The sequence below is a fragment of the Anthonomus grandis genome, chromosome 7, assembly GCF_022605725.1.
Source record: "Anthonomus grandis grandis chromosome 7, icAntGran1.3, whole genome shotgun sequence".
NCBI lineage: Eukaryota > Metazoa > Arthropoda > Insecta > Coleoptera > Curculionidae > Anthonomus > Anthonomus grandis.
Window position 1 is genome coordinate 14,353,123 of NC_065552.1, and position 13,790 is coordinate 14,366,912.

The following is a 13,790-nucleotide window of genomic DNA, read 5'->3' on the forward strand; positions in this document are numbered from 1 at the left end:
CCGCCTTAGGAATATCTTCATCGGTAAATTTTACACGAATGCTTAATACTCATTAGCTTAAAATATGCATTCCATTGGGTTAAGAAATTGCCATTGGTGGCCTTTGCTAGTCTGAAGAGGTTATATTAAGATTCGTAAGCAATTTTCTTTAAAATGTTAAATTTTCATTTAACTTTCTTTGATCTTCTAGCTTATAAGCTAATCTCGCTAGTTAAAATACCAAAAATCATTTGTTCATACCCATATAATATTAAGACTCTTGATGTTACATATTTTTCTTAACTGAAGTAAATATTCTCTAATAATTTGATATCTTACAATTTGAAATATTTTTAAAGACAATAATTTAAACAAATATTGCCTGGTGTAAAATAGACGGCAAGATTCTAAGATTAAAATTCCTCAAGATTTCTATCAGGTCTATTTTATAATCTTGACACAGTAAAAATCAAATAGTTTTTTAAACAAGCTGGATTTGCAAGTGATATGACAAAACTGGTTTTGAATATAAAATGCTTAATATAAGGATATTTTTTTTAAGTTATGCTCAATACCGCCCTTTAACATTTTGGACAGCAGTATTTTCTACTTTTAATTTAAAATTTTCCAAATAAAATAACCTCATCCGAGCTTTTTATTTTTCACAAAGAACTATCCTTTGTAACTCTCATTAAACTGGAATTTGTTATTACAGTAAGTGCAAATGATGAAAAAATGTCTATCGCCTTAGTGGATTCCATCTTAAGTCTGTTGTAGAGACGTCATTTCACTTTTAAGATTGTAAAGTATGTTTATAAATTTATTTCGTGACAAGCTTTTAAAATATATTATTTTTAAAACGCCGTTTTAAAATTATATGATTTTATAAATTAGTCTTATTTTATCATAATAATTAACTTTAATTTTTAGTGCAATAATAATTCAGTTAATAACTGTAAATCTGAAGAACTATAAATATTGAATTGTTGGTTGGAAATTTTATAACATCAACTTCAGGACATCCTTTATTAGTCTGTGATTAAATTTATTTACTGGAGAGGTTTGTGAATTGAGACGACTGGACAGTACAGGACTTTTAATAAGGAAATGCTTCGGTAGCGCGATTCATAATTTGTAAACTCCAATTGAATATGTCATATTTTAATTAGGTTTAGACTAAACTAACATTTATTTTGTAACATAAATGGTAAAAACGGACTCGTATATATACTATCGTATTTTTTACATTTTATTAAATAAAAAGCAGTTAATATAATCAAGCCAGGCATATTTTTGTTCTATGGAGAATATATTTCATTATAAAAAATAATTTATAGAATATAATAAACCTAATTAGAATGAGGTGATTTGTTAGCCAACACCTTATTTAATATGGTGCTTTTTCTTCGCCCACACTCGGCAAATCTCAATAATAAAATAAAAGATCGTAATTACAAAACCGCTCGCTGCCATTTGATATTCCGAGAAAAGTCCATTTCCGAGGCAATAATTAAATCAAAGACTTCGAAATGGAAAAAAAGAAATAAAAGCCTGAAAGGTGAGGGCAGGTGCTCTCAGTTCGAGTCGTGGCCCCGCCCGTTGAATTTTTTACGCTTGATTTTTTTTTTTGGGCTTGGGCTCGGAGCGCTCGGAGCTGTTCAAAGCTAAAATCTATTATCTCTCCTCCGTTGTGAAACTCTCTTATTATTTTAAGATTTTTTTTGTATGCCTTGGTTTGCATAATATAATTAGAAACGTATTGGCTTGTGTAATATCGTGAATCTAGATTGATAACTGGTTGTGCGTGAGTTTCATAAAGTAAAATGTGCGTCTTTTGTGCTCGACAATAAATCACGTTAATTCCCGATATTTTCTTAACACCTGCCAATCTTTATTTGACATCTGATTTTTTTCTCGGACCAATAGTTTTTTATACAAAATTTAACACTGCGTTTTGACTGTAAAATAAGTGTTGGAATCAGATGGCTGGGAATAGCGGATGGGTTCCTGTTCCCATGCGATACTCAAATGTTTAGTGTATAAAATAATTTTGTATAATACCTGTTTATGTGTATATTACGTATGTTTTGGTATAATTCTAAAATTTGTTACAGCAACAGGACGCTCAGTCTAGACAGGAAGAAGCACAGAGACAAGAAGTAACCCGACAGCATCAGGAGGCTGTTCAAAGGCAGCAGCAAGAGGAATACAGGCAGGTCACATATTGTTCTTGCTATTATGAAAATTTAATTTGACTAAATTTTTAAAAATTAAGCTTATTACTCAGATTGTAGACATTTTGTCATCAATTCCTTAAATTTTTTTACAGGCAGCATCAAGAAGCTATCCAACAACATCGTCAAGCAATAGCCGAAGCTCAAGCCAGGCATCACCAGCTACAACAGCAGACGCATCAGTTGCAGCAACAACTTCAGCTGCAAAACAACCACCACCAGGTAATTTTTGATTTTTAATATTTTGTATTTATCAGGGCGTCTTAAATTTAGGGGTTGGGTGGTTGTTCATTCTCTTGGAAGCTTGATTTTGGGTCTAAGTTCACAATGTGGAGGTGGAAGTATATGGTTAGTTGTATGGCAGGGGCTCAGTTTTGGTGACGTCAGGAGCTTTGAAGAAGCTAAAGGAAGAATATGGTGTTGGGTAACTCAATATAACATCCTGCTCAAAATCAAGCTTCTCCGTTTTAATATGTGGTTCAAAATTTATCCCAAGGTCAACACATCACATCTGTCTTTTAAAATGACCTTATATAAGAGTTAGGAAAATAGCTACCATGCAGCAAGAGCAGAGCTGAGCAGGAATTCATTGTTTTTATTTTTGAGTTACCCATCTTCATTCTTAGAAATAATCCTAAAATGCTCCTAACGTAACCTCTTGGCATCTTAAACATATAGACAAAGGAGAATCAGTTTCTTTAAAAATTAGGCATTTATTTACAGACTATGTATTTTTTTATTAAGCAAAAATTATACAGCAAGTACAACTTTTTAATATTATAGGACTTATTGGTTAGGACAGGGGCGACTCTATATTTTGAAGAAGCTCATGTTATTGTTTCATGTTAATGTTAATCTTAATGATTTTGAACCGTATATTTTGATCATATTATGTTTGACTGCATAATTAAACGCAAATCTGTAATATAGTTACCAGTAATGTAGATAAATTGTTGGTCGCATATATATGTTCATTCGTACTTAATCTTATAAAAATAATGCTTAGAGGGATGTTCGCATTATATTTTCGAAATCATCATTGTTTTGCACAACTCTGCCCATCCTTCTGTTGTATTTTCTCTATTCATGTTTTAGAACGGATTGTATATAAATTTGGCATACTTGGGATGTTCACGTTGCGAGACCTTCACGTTATCGAGACTCTACTGTTGTTAATTACTTTCATTCCGAACTTTTGTCACGATAAATTAGATATTTTAATGTCGGGTGTCTTTACAAATCAATAATTTAAGCACGTCAATGCCCAACTTTCCACAGTTATCGTCGGTCAGAATTTATCCTTGTTATCCGAATGAAATTTTTACGGACAGTTAACTTTTTGGTCCAAATAGAAGATTTTACGATGTTATGCAATATACGAAATTTTAAATAGTATCACCGAAATAGATGGTTCATTGATTATGTTGTGTAAATATTTTTAACTCAAAAATTGGAATTGTTTCTTAACTCCCGCAATCTTTAGAAATATATCTCGCTAGAAATAAGTGTATATATTGTTCAAGACAAACTATTGCTATGTTGCAATGGGCACCAAGTGTTCAGAAATATTTTAAAAGAGTGCTTCCTATCTTTAAGCCATCATCAGTGCTAATTGAATATGTCAACATTTTCAACAGAAAAAACGATCAAATCGCAGCGATAAAAACAAAATAAATATTTTTTTTAATAAATGTTTTTTTTAAAGTAGTTCGAAGCATTGTTTTATTAGATTTGCCATCGTGAAATATGTTCATTATTTTACCTATTATATTAAAACGAGGTAAGACGTACATTTTTGAAAACTGTAAATCGCACGCCATATTAAAAAAAATACCTTAAATACTTGAAAAATTGGTCTCCTTTAAATTATATGTTTACGATTAGCATCCAGTCTCTATCATATAACTTAACACTATACTAACCTGAACTTAGACCTTTTTTTTAGGTTCCATGAGGGACTCACCTGGATAATCTCCACGGTACCGACGTAGTAGGGTCACCATGATGCCTGGTAGCCCTATGAATTCAAAACGCGGTCGACCGCCGAAAAAAACAGTGTCGTGCACCTGGTGTAATGAGGTGAAACTACCTCTAAAATATGTCTATCCCACAACAAACGGCAAACGAGAATTCTGCTCGGAAACTTGCCTCGCGGAATTCCGCAAGGCATACGTCAAAGGCCAGACTTGTATCCAGTGCAATAACATTATCCGCGGCTCTAACAAAGATTATTGTTCGACTTTTTGTATGAATAAGCACCAAAAGAACAGAGAACTTTCGAGAGTGGCAAACGTAGGGCCATCTACTTCGGCGGAAAGTTCTCCTATTTCATTTCAAACGTTCGACTGGGAAGATTATTTGCAAGAAACGAGCAGTATTGCAGCCCCACAAACATGTTTTAAACAAAGTCCTAAGCCACCCCTTAATGACTTTAAAGTTGGTATGAAATTGGAAGCAATTGATCCAAGAACCACTACTTCTACATGTATAGCTACTGTGATCAGTACTTTAGGACCTAGGTTAAGGCTTCGTTTGGATGGGAGCGATAACAAGAATGATTTTTGGCGACTTGTTGATTCCAGTGAAATTCACCCTATTGGACATTGTGAGAAATCTGGTGGCATGCTTCAGCCTCCATTAGGATTCCGTATGAATGCCAGCTCTTGGCCGATGTTCCTCCTTAAAACATTAAACGGAGCTGAAATGGCACCTGCAAAAGTGTTTCAGCGTGAGCCACCCAGCCCCAAGAATAATATTTTTCAAGTGGGGCAAAAATTAGAAGCTGTTGACAAAAAAAATCCGCATCTAATATGCTGCGCCACAGTGGGAGCTACAAAGAACGACCAAATTCACGTTACATTTGATGGATGGAAAGGCGCTTTTGATTACTGGTGCAGATATGACAGTAGAGATATATTTCCTGTAGGATGGTGTGCTAGATCCGGACATCCCTTGCAACCTCCTGGTCAGAAAAATAATATGGGCGGTGTGAGCAGGTTCAGTTTTAAACCTGCCATAATTCCTTTTATTCCGACAAGCACTGTAATATCTTCTGTCACAGAAGTGGTTCAATCAGAGGCTGACACGTCAGCTTCATCTCTTCCGCCAACGGTTATTTACTTTCGAAGAAACTGTAATGGCGGTGGTGTAATAAATACTGCGACATTACCAATCAGTTTAGATGACGTTTCTGTGATGGCACTCCAGAAAAAATTTCTGGAAGAACTCTTTAAGGCTTCAAACGAACCTGATAAATTACTTGACCGATTGCAAACTCTAAACGGTGAAGAATTCGAAATACACTTTAAAGGAGATACGCATATTTTGACTGTACCCAAAGCAACTTCCGCTTCGGACTTGGAAAATTTATTTCAGCTAGTCAGTCAAGCACTTGAATGTTGTCAGAATCTCTTTGGAATTGAGGAGCCCGCCAAAGATTGTACTTTATGCGAGATCAAAGAGACTCCTAGGGTGCCCGCTATAAAACGCAAAGCACCTCCAGAACAGGAACCCGCAACATCAACCACTACCACCACTCCGGTGGGACCTTCAAGTTCGACAGCGACACCACCAGCTACAGTGAATTTGAGCCAAATCCCGATACAAGAATGGGGTATTGAAGAAGTGATTCAGTTCATTGAATCTACAGATCCCTGCTTGGGAGCCCATGCGGAGTTATTTAGGAGACATGAAATAGACGGAAAGGCATTTTTATTATTGAACTCCGACATGATGATGAAGTACATGGGACTAAAACTCGGACCTGCTCTGAAGATCTGTAATTTGGTGTCGCGGTTAAAGGGGCGTCGGTTCGCAGTGTGACTGCGAAGTTCTCATTTAGTTCTCCAGTTAAGATTTATTATGTATTTTACCATACTTTGTAGGGTATGGAGTTAACCATTTTGAAATAAATTATATTTCAGTTTAACGATTTTTCTTTATTTTCTCTAATAATTTTCATCGATGACAGGTGAAACTTCAAAATGTACTCAAATATTGCATTTTAAATATACAGAATGTCATTAATAGCAGATATAGTAAAGTTTGTCTAACCTTTAAATAGTTATTATAAGAAAATTGTGGAAAATTTAAAAGGTTTCCCAAAGAAAAGGCTTTAAAAGACAAATTCCATTTAATTAGAAAAAAAAGGATTGGATTTATTATTTTATATTAGAGATAGCTTATTCAATTCAGATAAGTTTTCCATGAAAAAATCAATCTGAATTCAGAAAAAAATTAGTTTGGTAGAACCACTAAGTTCTATGAAACAGATGGCATGCAGTTGACTTCTCTAGATAAAAAAGGTAAAGTTTTTAATACCTGCACGCATATTTTTAAGTTTATATTTTTAATACCAATACTCTTACTAATAAGTTTAATTTACTATATTATATTCTTAATGAACAATGTTTTGCTGTCATTATGAGATATTTTTATTACATGCTCATTAGATACACACTAAGATGCTTGTGCGATGTTTTATTTTTTATGATTATTGAAGCTATTATAAATTCATTTTTGTTAAGTTAGGTATCACCAGTACGATCATTACCAATTTTTAATTCGGGCATTTTTTTACGGAATTCTTTTTTAACCGGCTTTTTTTTCTAAAAAAAAAATATTCGCGTAAATGTACAATATTTGAGACATTCACTCGGCTATACAACATCTCGCCCAAGTGCCATTATTTTTTTATTCCGTTCTAAAGAGAATTTTTTTTCTTAAATAAATAATTCATCGAAATTATTAGACAAAATCTCGGAATAGGTAGCCAAATTTGGCTTAGCAGAGAGGTACCTTTATTCTTATATTTCACAATAAATATTTAGAGATGTTTTAACATTAGTAGTTCTTACAAATCTTTGGCTAAATATAATGTAAGTCATCTATTGTATTGCTTAGACAGAGTATCTTTATTAGACCTTTTTGACGTTTTTATCTTTTAATTGATTGTTTTAAATTCAAACCCCTTACAAGTTTTTTTTAAGGAATAACTTAAGGTTTGAGAAGCCAGCCATTAATTGTTTTTCGATTTTAAAATAAAAGCAATTTTCTATATTTTAAATTTGATAATGCTCATCGATTTTACCTGTTTAGCGTGATTTTCCTTCAGTTTTACTATGCCCAATTATAATGAAGACTTTCAAAAATCTTTTAAAGCAACAAATAAAATTAAAATATTTTGAAAATTAGGAATCACTAGTCTGACATATTTTTTTGATGCAGTGTACATCATATTCAGATTATTTTCTTTTCAATAAATCATAAATTTAAATAACTATTTTAAGTTCATCTGTTAAATCCTCAATTTGTAATAATCTGGATGAAGACTTGTACTGACCATATTGTTGAAAATTTGAAGCCATACATTGTGTACCGAAAATTGGAAATACGAAATTTAATGTAATCTTGCCAATTTAAAAACAGTTAAATCTATGCATCGAAATTAATAATTTTTTCGGCAATCTTAAACCATTTATCTCCTTTCTCCCAAAGGTTTTACAGCAACAACAGCAGTTTACTCAGCCACACAAAGGCAGAATGCCTAAAAAAGCGGACGCCAAACCAAGGGGTCGTATGACCGCCTACGCGTTCTTCGTGCAGACCTGCAGGGAGGAGCACAAGAAGAAGCACCCCGAAGAGAACGTCGTCTTCGCCGAATTCTCGAAGAAGTGCGCCGAGAGATGGAAGGTAAGAGAAAAAAGCAAACTGGTTTAGTTTAAAGTTAATGAGATTACCTCGTCGGTTCGTTTTCAAGGTATTATTAAAAGTATGACGGAAATTATTTATTGATAATAAATTTTTGGACAACATAGGTTTTATAGACATATAAAATACTGTGATTTTTTTCACCCTCGACATTGCTAGTTGCGCAAGTCAAATGTGATCTCCCTGTTCATTCAAATAATTTAATTTTGTTAAAAATATTAATGTTACATAGGATTGTGAATCATCACTATATAAAATATGCTCTTGAAATTTTTTTCGGTGGTAAAAAAAATGTCAGTAGAACGTTGCCTTTGGTTGAGGAACGGCAAAAATCGGATTGACCTTAGGTCTTAAGAATGCGTTTCTAAACGACTTTCAAGGTCATTGGCAGACTTCGGCGGCTGTAAGCTAGATCGATCCGCTCGCAGTTTTTGCACGGTAACAGAATTCGGGCGCGCAATAAACCCTAATTTCGTTTTGATCTTTGTTTTAAGTAATTTGGGTACTTTTTATTGTAAAGATGAAAAGGCAGCTTACTTTTTCTATAGGGATTCTAATAACCAAATAAGATGGAAAATATAATAATATAGATATATTTTATGGCTTCTGCTGGATTGTGTAACCTTAATTTTAGTATTCTTATAATTCTCTTAACTCTCTGTAACTAGATTAATTTGGACAGGTTTATAATTCAAAAAAAATATATATATTTTTTTAAAAATATCATTCCGTTAACATTAATTTTTTATTCTAAACGCGTCTAGGAAATCATTCTTGAATTGACATATTATGCAACCAAAATTACCTGACGGTTTTTGTTTAATTATGTTATATATTTTTTATTTTAGGTTTTATGTAACGCTATAAATAGAAATATTGATCGGCGACGATCCTTAAACTTCCTATAATATATTAATGCGGCATTTTTAAGCCCTTTAAAAGTCTATACGAGTTTAATAATTGTTTAAATATATACTTTCTTATATGTTGGTTCATTTACTGGGATCTAGTCAGAACTATTTTAACCAAGCTTTTTTATTGTCAAAATTTATGTCAAGAAATACATGTAAAAAAATGATATAAGATTTCTCATCTTAGACTGATCTTTGCTTAAAGCGATGTGATTCGAACAACAAACATCAGAATATTAATAAATCATAATCACAAGTAAGCATAGGTTTCTTCATTTTAGTTGTAGGTTTGTAAGATATCGTGAAAGTATCTATTTTTCTAAAGGTTTTTATTTCTCATAAAAAAATATAATAAATATTATAATTTTCTAGATTGTCTAAGTGATGGCCTTTTAAGAAACTAGGGACTAATAAGACATTTTAAGAAAATAATAAAGGGCAGTAAACATCATTTGAATTAAACGAAAGTGAACCTTGCAAAAACTCCTAAATCCCAACCCATTAATTATTATCGTTATATCATAAAAAAACACTCGCTAAAGCGTTCCCGTTTGGTTTTAAATTACCTTTACGAAATTAGTTTCTTGATGGAAGATTTCAAATAGGATTTATCATGTCCATGATAATTAATTTTTAAGCGCTCGCTGGGTAAATCGTTATTTGCTAATCTTAAACACATTTTGGTAATAATTCCCATTTACTTGTTTTAAGATGAGTGTTATATATAATTTTTTTTTCTTAAATGGGTATATTCATGTAAAAATGATTATGTAATATTATAAAAGCTGTTCAAAAGATTAAATTAAAAACAAGAAGTACCGAGAGTAACGTTTTCAAATACCTCAAAATCAAGATTTTAAAGCTTATTTAAAAATATTTAATAATGTTACCTTAATTTAGATTCAACTTCGCGGATTTTGCAGAGAGACGATTAATTATGTTATTTCGATAAACTTCAAGCCTCTTGCAAATTGTATTTTAAAAAAATCGAATCGGTGTAGTAAAATAGTAAAACTTGTTCTAGACCATGTTGGACAAGGAAAAGAAACGCTTTCACGAAATGGCTGAGACCGACAAGAAGCGTTATGACACCGAAATGCAGAGCTACACACCCCCCAAGGGCGAAAAACAGAGAGGCAAGAAAAGGAAACAACAGAAAGATCCTAATGCACCAAAAAGATCATTGTAAGAATCGTCTTTATGATTTGCGATAAAATTATTAGGAGCAGTGACTAGAATGCGGTTTTGTTTCAGGTCTGCTTTCTTTTGGTTCAGTAACGATGAGCGTGCTAAGGTAAAGGCACAAAATCCCGAATACGGAGTCGGTGATATCGCCAAGGAACTGGGCAGAAGATGGGCTGATGCCGATCCTGAGGCCAGGGCAAAATTCGAAGCCTTGGCTGATAAGGACAAAGCTAGATATGAAAAAGTAAGTTTAAAGATTGATAAAAATTGTTACCGATTTCTGTAGGGCACAGTTTGATCAGTCATCATCTGAAATATTTAAATGTGTTGGCTATAATACTGTGCTAAATTATTGTTAAAATACCATTATGAGCCTTAGAGGAATATGAATACTTTGAGGGAAATTGTAATTTTATACAGTTTTTTTGGTTCTTGTTTTACGATTTTTGAATTCTATTTATGTTTGATTGGAGAATTCTGATATTAATATTTTTTTCTAAAATAAATTGAGATTTACAGTAATTCTATATTTTTTGTTTCTTTAGAATAATAATTAAGCAGTAAATTGAAAGTTACTTTCAATAGGCATTTTTCTAGATGAAAGTCACATGTAATTTAAAAAAAAATAGGCTATTGTTTAGTTACCCCAACTAGTTGTTATAATATTTATTACCAGTTTATAAATCATTTAAATGCCACTAAGTTTAGAAAACTTTAAAAAAACTAGTTTTTTTTCGTAATTTTCTCTCAATTTTTCATTTTACTCTCTGAAACATTCCAAAATTCACTGTGAATTGAGCTCTAGCTTTGTGCAATCATTTGCTGGTTTTGTATAATAATAGCTTGTAGTATAGTGATAATAGCTTGAAAAGAACAACAAAACATGCCTCTAATGTTAATACTGAAATTCAGCCAACCAGAGTTTTTTTTTTTTAAAGCAATATCATAATTTTAAATGTATTTATTCCGTGCACGACACAATGTGAATACTTACTACGAAATGGTTCAACTAAACAGGCTGATTTTTTGGGAACTGAATAGATTGATAAAGAAAATAGTGAAATTTAGGCAACGAAAATATTTTGATATCCAGTGATACCTATTATACTCATAGAAAAAAATTAGTTTTTTTCTATGAGTATAAAACAAAAACTAGCAAATGCAGCACCATTGTTCTCAAAATATATTTTTCTATCGAAATACGTAATAACATACCTAGTATCTCATTTAAAATAAAAAAGTAAGTGTCACTTCACCAGTACATTTTTAGATTTACCTAATAATCTAAATACATTTTATATATAATTTACTTACTCAACTAACTACTAACTCAACAACCTATATGATGATTTTTATTATGATATATTTAGTAGTATTTGACAAATAGTAAAGTAATACAAGGTGATTGTAATTGTAGTTACAATTTAAACACATATTCCAGAACATTTCAAAAACCACAAATTGTCGAGACTTTACCTAAATAAGGTATGTATACCTAAATAATTTTGCTTCTTTTAAAATTTTTGGTACGGCAAAATTTGAAAATATATGGAGTTCTATTCAATAAAAACATTTCAATTGGCCAATCAAAAATTCAATTTTTGCGGTTTTTTCTTAACTACTCTGGATTAGTATTTATCAAATATTAGGCAAATACGATGAAAACCTATTTAATTTTAGTGCCCCAGTTAATTGTTTTTAGATTTGGGATCTTATGGGGCCCCAAATATTTCCAAGGCTTTTTAATATTTTTTTTATGTCAACATTTCGACCTACCCTCAAGACAACAATTAATAAAATATTTTAAATACCTATATTTTTATTACTATTATTACTCAATCACAATTAAAAATTAACAGTTTAAAATAATAAAAAGAAAAGAATTTTTAATGAGTATTATACGTATGCGATCTTTGTAAAACAAATACTAAAATACTCACTTTTTTTTTAAATATAAGAGTTAAAAAATTAGTATTAAAAGGAGGGAATATTCTGTGTAAGTACATTTGAATACTTTTTATTTTTTTAATGTTATATTTACTTTTAATTGACCATTGTTAGACATTTTTTTAAATCAATTTTAACTGTTTACAAGCAGGTCATTGAGAATAACCCTGCATACACAATGGAAATCTTTTGATATAAACGAATGTAAAAACTTACATTTCGTTTTTCTTTCAGGAAATGACAGCTTATAAAAAGAAAAACAACCCAGCTGCCCAACAGTCTGTACCTGAAGAAGAACCAGAGGAGGATGAGGAAGTCGAAGAGGAGGATGACGATTAAACAAGCGACGTTTCGTTTTAATCGCCCTCTCATTCCCTCAGGTTTCAGACTGACCCCCAAACATTGCCCTTAATTAATTATTAAATTAAAGTCTGTGTTATTCCCGATGTTTATTTTATACGTTTAATACTAAATTGTATGTTATACTGTCTTCGAGCCATAAGGGTTTTAATGATTGGCATTCAGTCGGATTTTTGTAAATAGTTATCCCGTAGCATTGTAATTTTTTGTTCTTAAAATATGTTTTTTACCCATTCAGTGTGTACTTATAACAGATTATAATTTCAGGATTACTCAATTTTGACAGAAAATTTAATTTGTCCCTTTATGGGGTAAATTTTACGTTTCTCTCTGTATAAAGTCTTGACTTTTGAACTCTGTTATCCAACTGACAGTTTGGGAGAAGCATGCACAAGCCAGTTATTTACAAATGACGATACTTTTCTAACGTATATAGTTGCTTAGACTTGCTTCATGTTTGAACAACTTTTTTAATAATATGACTGGTTCATATTATATTACTTGTCATTGTTAATAGTCTAAAAGTCACTGTATTCGCTCAGTGTTTTGCAATTATTATAGTAATTTTTTAGTTTTTCATTCGCCTAATTTTTAATTTACCTCATATATCAGCTCCAATAGATTTCAAATTTTGGTTTTTGCTATGAAAATTAATCATACCAGCAGCCATGTATCATAACAATTTGTACAGATTAAATATAATAATTTAAAATGGATAGGTCATTGTCATCTTAAATCTTAATGCATAAGGTGGCCTGTGAGTTTCGCCCAACCATTGTATGGTATAATATAAAAGTTTTTCTGTATCGCAGTGTTATGTTGTCTTTTATATGGCCAAAATTACATTACTGTCCAAATTTCTCTTGGTAAAAAGTAAATATCCTTTGGGATTTCGGTTAAATTCAACATGTGTAATTTTGGTCCAAAAAAAGAAAGCAAAGTATTTTTTAGACGTATTTAATAAAAGAGATAAAATTACACTTTCCCTAGTGCATAAGCAGAGCATATTTTTTTTAATTAATTTGACTTCATTTAAATATATTACATTGAATTGATAACCAAAGTGGGGCAGCCGTCCTCTTATTTACATGTTAGTGAATGTATATTCTGTCATAACGAACAATACTTTTTTAAATAATTAGTACAGACTGAGTTTGAAGTGTCTCTTGGATATATTTAATATTTTTGCAAATTTCAATTTAATAATCTATCTCATATTATCGCCAATATGGTGTAACTCGAGAACATGTAAATTTTTGTAAGTGAAATGTCTATTAGTTTACTATATTTAAGTTAGTCATTTAAAGATAATTTGTTAGTATTTTTAAGGTACTCCATGTGGATCCATTAAATGGAACATTTCACTTTCATAGCTGCGCTCTGTTCTTAATCGTAGGACCAGATTGATATAGGAAACAATGTTTGTTTTTTATAATGTCTAGGGATGAATAAAAAAAACAATTAA

General features: G+C 31.6%; 1 protein-coding gene across 9 annotated transcripts in view; it reads left to right on the forward strand.

Annotated features, from left to right (window-relative positions):
- The window catches only part of LOC126738348 (polycomb protein Scm-like), a 28,978-nt gene extending 15,188 nt beyond the window's left edge, over positions 1-13,790 (forward strand). For 4 of the 9 annotated variants that reach the window (XM_050443621.1, XM_050443623.1, XM_050443624.1 and 1 more), the window contains exons 2-4: positions 2,094-2,195; positions 2,309-2,435; positions 4,159-6,141. In XM_050443621.1, the coding sequence (XP_050299578.1) occupies positions 4,215-6,035 (1,821 nt within the window). In that variant the 5' untranslated portion in view covers positions 2,094-2,195; positions 2,309-2,435; positions 4,159-4,214 and the 3' untranslated portion in view covers positions 6,036-6,141. Of the gene's footprint in view, positions 1-2,093; positions 2,196-2,308; positions 2,436-4,158; positions 6,142-7,709; positions 7,905-9,857; positions 10,019-10,087; positions 10,263-12,199 lie in introns of those variants that run through there. The other 5 variants (XM_050443622.1, XM_050443626.1, XM_050443627.1 and 2 more) reach the window with 2 other exon arrangements.